The 7,504-nt window shown below is 42.1% G+C and overlaps 1 protein-coding gene across 2 annotated transcripts in view; it reads left to right on the forward strand.

Annotated features, from left to right (window-relative positions):
• cplx2b (complexin 2b) overlaps positions 1 to 7,108 on the forward strand; it is a 44,047-nt gene extending 36,939 nt beyond the window's left edge. For both annotated transcript variants that reach the window (XM_023797680.2, XM_023797679.2), the window contains exon 4: positions 1,189 to 7,108. In XM_023797680.2, the coding sequence (XP_023653448.1) occupies positions 1,189 to 1,386 (198 nt within the window). In that variant the 3' untranslated portion in view covers positions 1,387 to 7,108. The remainder of the gene's footprint in view (positions 1 to 1,188) is intronic.
• The last annotated feature ends 396 nt before the right edge of the window (positions 7,109 to 7,504 follow it).

Here is a 7,504-nt window from a genome sequence, read left to right on the forward strand (position 1 = left end):
GTGTGTGTATGTGTGGGTGGGTGGGTGGGTTTTATATATATATATATAAAATTTGGGTTGCGTTGCGTTGCGTTGGTCCCCACGATGTTATATATATATCACAGTGTGATTTTGACCTTGTGGGGAGCAGCTTTTTGGTGGAAACTAAATTTTATAAGAATTTGTAACTGGAATCAAAAACTAAAAATGCCAAAAGCCTTGTATTTTGTTTGGTTAGTTATGGTTAGGGTTAGGGAGGGGTCATCATGTTGGGATTAGTGTTTTCCCTCATAGAAATGAATGGAGAGTCCCCACAAAGATATAATTACAAACCTATGCGTGTGTGTGTGTGTGTGTGTGTGTCTGTGCACATGTGTGTAGTTTGGGGAAGCATTTTGCTATCTTTTAAGTGCAATATTGAAAACCTAAAAAAAAATTATATGATTATGGTAATTTTAGGTTAATCAAATTATTTGATAATATAAAAAATATATTTTCGCTTTTGATGTTTCGTTATAAAACAACATTCATTTCAAAGTCTCCATAAATTTGGCTCTGTGAACACGGTTTCCATCGTCTCTGATTATATTGTTAGTATGGTGTGTGTTGTTAGTATGGTGTGTGTAAGCATAGCTGTGCCAGGCTGCATGTTGTACATGTTTGTGTGTGTGTGTGTGTGTGTGTGTGTGTGTGTGTGTGTGTGTGTGTATTATTCCGCATGACTGAGGGGTGTGTATTAAGTGCTGTAGGAATAGAATGGATCTTTGAAGTGTGTCTCTCCCTCTGAAGTGTGGAAGACGCCTTGAGCTCCGTTAATCCCCATCACCCCATTCTCCAAAGTTTTGTCAAAATAGACCAGTTTCACTCAAGGCCTCAACCACCAGTTACAGCGGCGGTTTCCCCAGCAACCGCGGGGTCTGACCAGGGAAACACCTAATCAGGAGTCATTTCTTAGCCACGCCTGTACTTTAGTGACTGCAATGCTGCACTGCGTCAAATTTCTACCAATTACATAAACAAGTCACGCAAATATTTCAGCCGCTTTCTAGTTCTGTGATATCTTTGATCACCCCTCAGCGTTTGTTCTGTTGCTGAGTCCCTCACAGCACTGAATTCTCCAGCCTTTTGCTCCCTGTTAAGCCTGAATCCAGGGCCCTTCGCAGGGAAATGGTGCATCTAACATCCTCGGCCCGCTGTCTCTCTCTGCAGTACGGACTGAAGAAGAAGGAAGAGAGGGAGGCTGAGGAGAAGGCCGCCATGGAGCAGGCTTGTGAGGGTTCCCTGACCCGCCCCAAGAAGGCAATCCCGGCCGGCTGCGGAGACGAGGATGAGGAGGAAGACGAGAGCATCCTGGACACCGTTCTCAAGTTCCTCCCAGGGCCCCTGCAAGACATGTTCAAGAAGTAATGGGTTTGGAGTGTGGGCGGGGCAACTGGAGGCGGAGCCTGGGACTGGGGGTGGGGCTTAAGGGGAGGAATGGGACTGGGATAGGCTGCCGCCGAATATGGCCATCCACAGCCTGAACGGGCTCTTTGTCATTATTTTATACTGCCAGGAAAAGAAAAAGATATGACAGTACATAATCTCAAACCACACCGTATTTTCTTGCTTGGTAGCCAGTTCAGATTATGCTTCTTCTTCATTTTTAAATTTTTTTTCAAATCATCCAATTTTTCAAAAACCGACACCACTGGGGGGGGGCGGCATCCAGGAATCCCACTGCCGAGACGTGCCAGTGAATCGGAAAAACCACCACATTCGCATGGAGGTCCGGACACTTGGGGAAGGCGGTGCTCACCTGAACCGTAGTGAAGGCGTCCAGGTCAGGGGGGAGGGTGAGCGCTTGTACCTCCTGCCGTCGTTCCTCTGAAAGGCGCCAAATCTTTACCGCCAAACCACTTTAAGACCGAGTTCACAGCCTGTTGTTCAGTTCAACGGATCGCTATGACGTGAAATTTGCTTTCGCCCGATCCGTGCCTTCTTGTATTTTCCCCCACGGAGGGACTGTTTTTTCACACGTAAAAGCACCAGGTTAGACAAACTGCTTTTTTGTTTCTATTTGCCCGTGAGCGATGGAGTCATAGGACAGAAGTTGCGTGTAGAAGACGAAAAGATTCCTTTTTTTCTGGAAGGAATCTCTGCAGGACTTTTGTCTGGGAGCCTCAGTGGTTCCATGATCTCTCACCTCAGAGACAGCTGTGAAGCCACCAAGTTCAGCTGGGCTGTATAATCTGACAGCAAGGGGGCACTGCTGTGAACAAAGAGGTGAAGGACAGCATTTACACCCAGCCACGGCGATTTTAAGAAAATATTAGCTAGCAGTTTTTTTTTTGTTTTTTTTTTGCCTTTGGGCTAAACCTGTTGTTTGAAATTATTCCGTATTACTAACCACTTATTTTTGTTGCCTGAACTCTTGTCTGCCACATATCTTCATCGTTTAGCCATCCATCGAAAAGTACAGGCTATAGCATGCTGGCTTTGGAGTAGAAACATCAACAGATGAGCTGTACACCGTGAGTTTAATCATTTGCCTTCATATAACAACAGCCCAAAAAGAAAACAGGTGATGACGAATGCCAAGTCAAGAGTTTTCCCAAAGCATCACTTTCACTTATAAAAATGCCCAAAAAATGCCGTTTCGTAGTTTTGTAGAGGAAAAAAGAATAACCGCAATATTTGCATATTAGTAGAAGTACAATATGAATATGTTCAGTAACTGATGCATGATGGGATTGGCATTAACACAAACGGTATCTCCTGTGCCCTCTGTAAGTGATCTGTCTGTATGTCATTAGCATAGTCAGGAAGACAATCAAACAGCGCCAGCCCGTCTTAGGAAGGAGCTGGTGCCAATACCGTGTCTCATTCACCTTGTTGCTTCTGTGTCTGTATCCCTAATATTAATAACATTTTAATTGGTAGGTTGTTGTAGACATATCCAGGGAAAATTGCATGCTGGAGTAAACCACTGACCAAGAAAAAAATAAGTACTAAGTTTGGTGGACCAATATTTTTAAAACAATAGGTAAACAAGACTTTGCTAGCTATATGTTTATTGGCTACTTTTTGCCTTAGAGCAATGTTGTCATAACGATTGTTATACATTTTTATTCTCTCACTTGATTGTTTTGGAGCCTGTGGCTATTTTAGTTGAGCTCTTTGAAATGTGAGGACTGTCGAAATGGTGAGATGATGACGAGAAGCGTTTCCTGCAGATGGCAAACGCCACATTCGATGGACTTTAATGGGGACCAATTCTTTAGCGTTCGGTAGACCAAGGCCAAGATGTGCCCGGGAAGGAGTGATGTCAGCGCGGTTACCACGGAAATGCTTACGCCGCTGCAGACACCCGTCCTGAATGTTTACACACGATCATTTACCTTTTCTAAGTGACGAAACCATACGTGACATTACATGTTTACCTAAGACAAAACATAAACATGCATAAACACGTTTACAAAACATCACAGCCGATAGTTCCATCCTTTATGCCATGTGCTATTGTCACGGGTTTAAAATATATATATAAGTATTAGTTTGATTTTTGATTATGAAAGGAATTAATTTTTTCTTCATATGTTATGTATAATTGTAACTTTTTTTAAAATATCAAACAATGCCTTTACCCAGCGACTTAAAAATCATCATACATTGAGCTTTTTTCAGATTAACTGCAGAAACAGGCATTTGAACATTTAAATATTGAATATAAACTAACTATTCATAGCTCGTGGTCAGCTGTGTCATGTAATGGGGGTGTGCTTCTATCATAGTCTGTAACACCAGCTGAAAATGCATTGAGGTTTGAATTCACAAGCACCCAGACCAAAGAGAAAGAGACCTCGAGGTCCTCTCCATCCATCACAGGGTCAACCTCGGGGTTGGTTTTTGCTGAGACACGACGTTCACACTTACGAAATCTCAGGTCCTGGTTCGCCTGAGCGGATTCATTTGGTCCACGGCTTTCCCTTAGACGCTGGTTACACAAGAAACGGCCCCTGAACATCATCTTCTCGTAACGGAATCACTGCTTTCGCATTGGTCCATGTTGAATGTGATGACAGAAACATGGATATCGTGGCCCCCTTGCCCAGGTCTCAAGATTATTATATGACATTATGTCATTATGTGTCTCTTAGCTATGGCAGCGTCAGTCTGTTAAGAAGTCGATGGCCCCCAGAGGGTCTATCAGTGAACGAGTCCTATTAACGGTAAAACCAGTTCCACTCTCTTGCTTGCATCGCAACTTTGGTTCCATTTGTTTACATATCTGTTTTTTTTTTTTTAATTGTACATTTAGCCAAAACATTGTCAGTCACAGATGTGTTGGAGCAAAGATGGCAAGAGCTGGAGCAAGGGAAGAGGGGGCAGGGGTCTAGACCCACGCTAACCAGTACCAAACTGGCACTTTCTGACTGGAAGAGCAGCTGGATAAGAATGACGACATATTACCCGGGCAAAACGTGTGTTACTTTGAATTTCGTTTCGCTTTGTCGAACTTCTCACTAGCTAAAGCCATATCGTTTAGACTGCAATAATTTATTAAAACGGTAAAAAGGGTAAATTAGCGTGGAGGATTTTTTTGGTCTTGTTTTCTGTAAAAGAAAACCTCTATTACTATCTACCTGTCCATCTAACTCTCTTTTATTATATATTATTAATATGTATGTATATAAACATAAATGCAGTGCAAATACATTAATTGTAAAAAAAAAAATAGTTTCTAGCAAGAACAGCGGTACTGTTGTCTGTGCGTGGCGTCTGTGTGTGTCCACATGTCCGTCCGTGGTGTGTGTTCGGTTTGCGTCCCCGTTGTGTCTGTGATGCCTTTATCTGCCTGATGTGCTCGACCACTGTCACATGCAAGGGGTGAACTTTTAGGTGATGAATCACGGCCTGCGCTCAGTGTCTAGGTTCTAGGAACCCGAGTCATAAGAGTTCAGTTATTATTATTGTTATTATTACTAATAATAATAGAGTATGAATGCATCAGTAGGATCCAGTGGTTGTTTGACAGTACTTAATAATGAATGGCCCCCAAGCCATTGTAAGTATGCAGTTTCAGTTAATGGAGGTGATTAGGCTTAGCCTGCTTATGGACACTCTTGCTCATACTTGCTCCAAGGTAGAGAATTAACACTCTCAGCTACCGATGATGTAAAGGAGTGAGGTAAAGCAGTGGTCCAACCTCTGCATGCTTAGCTGTTGTTGTTTTCTCATTTATAATTAATGTGATTAATTAATACGGAAACCGCTGAGGGTTGTTCAAATGAAATTCGCTAGCAGGTGTTGGCAATCAAGCGCCAGTTAGGAAATTGATTGCTCAGAGTGTGGCTGTATTGGAGTGATTTATGTTTTAATTACTGGGTAAAATGGCAAGTGAAAAAAGGCAGGCTAGTTTGGGCCTCGTCTGACAAATAAGCTATTAGGTGCAGTAGGAAATCTCAATGTTGTGTTTCAAAAGTGACAAGCAGTGCTATTCCAGATACCACCTGCTATACATCTATTTAACTAAAGTTCATTTCACTCTCATGTTTTCTGTTTACACGCTCATTCTGGATATTAGCATAACAATACATCTATTGTTGTTCTTTTTTTCATACCAAGTACAAATATTCATACTTCTTCATCTCTCTGAACCATGCAGAGTGTACTACACTCATTTTTTTCATCAATAAAACATGAGTGTGAATAACAATTGAACACGTATGCGATCGAGACGTCTCTGTGCGAGTCATGGTACCACTAAATCATTAACGCATTAGCAGCACACAAAAAAAAAACAAAAAAAAACCACAGTAGTACACTCCTGGGGGAATAGGGCTGATTTGGTCGGGTAAAAACCAGGCTACTGTTGAGCTTTGAGTTTTTCCACTCCGATCCTCTTCGACGTCAACACCACGTCCATGTCGTCTCAAGGATACTGGCGCTAACATGTAGCTAAGCAGATCTCATGCCACTGCCTTGAGCTATTGCTGTGAGTCATGTTTGTTTGGGAAGGGGAAGATCCCCAAATTCAGTGCGTCAAATGGACGCAACAATCGATTTTATATTTCTACAGATGGCTGTTAATCCCAGTTGCTTCACTGATCTCCCCAAACTGAAATTGTTATCCTTCCAGGCAAAAAGGGCTTGTTTCTCTCTGCATTAGAAGGGAAGGACAACAATCCAGGGCCATGTGGGGGCGCCAAGACAATAAAAGTCAACCACAGGGAAATACCTTGGCAACCTAACGGGGGGAGGATAACCATGCCTCAGAGGAAGACAAGATATTGGATGATTTTCATTTAGATTATTTTCAATGTCCAATTTTTCTCTGATCTCGTGAAGAAAAGATGGATGAACGATACATTAAAAAGAAAAAAAAAAGTCTAGCGGATATCTCTAGATAACTGATATGGATGCTGGACTGTGGTAATAACTTTGCCCATAAAATAGAATATAAAAATGATATTTTATAAAATATCAAAATAAATAAAAATATTATTAGTATTGAAAATAGTAAAATAATAGTACGTCACCAATAATGCAATGTAATAATAGGACATGCAGGTTAAGTTAACACACAATGATATCCTAAATAAGGCCTACACAGATAACCATGGAAAGCCAAGTAGATTTGCTCCTCCTTCAGGCCTAGCTGCCGTGAAGCCTCCTCTGACCGGATCCCGAGCCGTGGACTCACAGTGCTTCTGCCCGCTACGTCAAGTATAAAACTAAGCGGAATATAATTGAGAAGGGCTATTTCCGTCATGTTTTCCAAACACCGTCACTGTCAGTGTCATTGACATGAACCATGTTTTAACTCGCCAAGACCAGAGAAGATGCCAGAGCAGGTCATGGACATCTCAGACTGATCCTCATCCATGTACATGGGATTGTTGGGGGTGGGGGTCATTTCAGTGTGTTTTTTTTTTTCCTCCAAGAAGTGGAAGGCAATGTTTTTAAATCTTTACAGCGCAGGTTGTGGTCATCTCAAACTAGACCTCATCCATATAGATGGGAACGGTGGTCACATGTCGAGATTAGGTGCTGTTTCTGCTCAGGGAGTGAAGGAAATGAGCCAGAAAGCACGGGGCGACAGTGCAGAAGGCCGGAAAGTTCTAGCATGTGACAGCGGCCACAATGGATGGTTCACCCAGGCTGTGCTGGGCAGACGAGCATGTCAGTGTAGCCGTCCTCTGTCTCGTGTCTGTGGCCGCTGGGTCAGAATGTGATAAACACACACATTTCTTACCTCCCAAGTGCCACACAGATGTGCATCTTCTCTTCTCAAAGGAAACCATTTTATTCACGGTTTTAAACTCATTACTCCTGTGACATCCTCCTGAGACCCAAGGAAAAAAGTGTCCTTCAATTTAAGTTATTTGTCTTTGGAGGAAATAAGACATCTTACAGTTTAGATTTTTTTAAATTTATTTTTATTTTTAATTTCACAGCATGTCCTCTTTAGTGCACAACAGGAATAAATATGTTTCCTAACATCAGTGAAAAAATAGATGCAAAAATAAAATGTCCACTACAA

Source organism: Paramormyrops kingsleyae, chromosome 10 (assembly GCF_048594095.1).
Source record: "Paramormyrops kingsleyae isolate MSU_618 chromosome 10, PKINGS_0.4, whole genome shotgun sequence".
Lineage (NCBI taxonomy): Eukaryota > Metazoa > Chordata > Actinopteri > Osteoglossiformes > Mormyridae > Paramormyrops > Paramormyrops kingsleyae.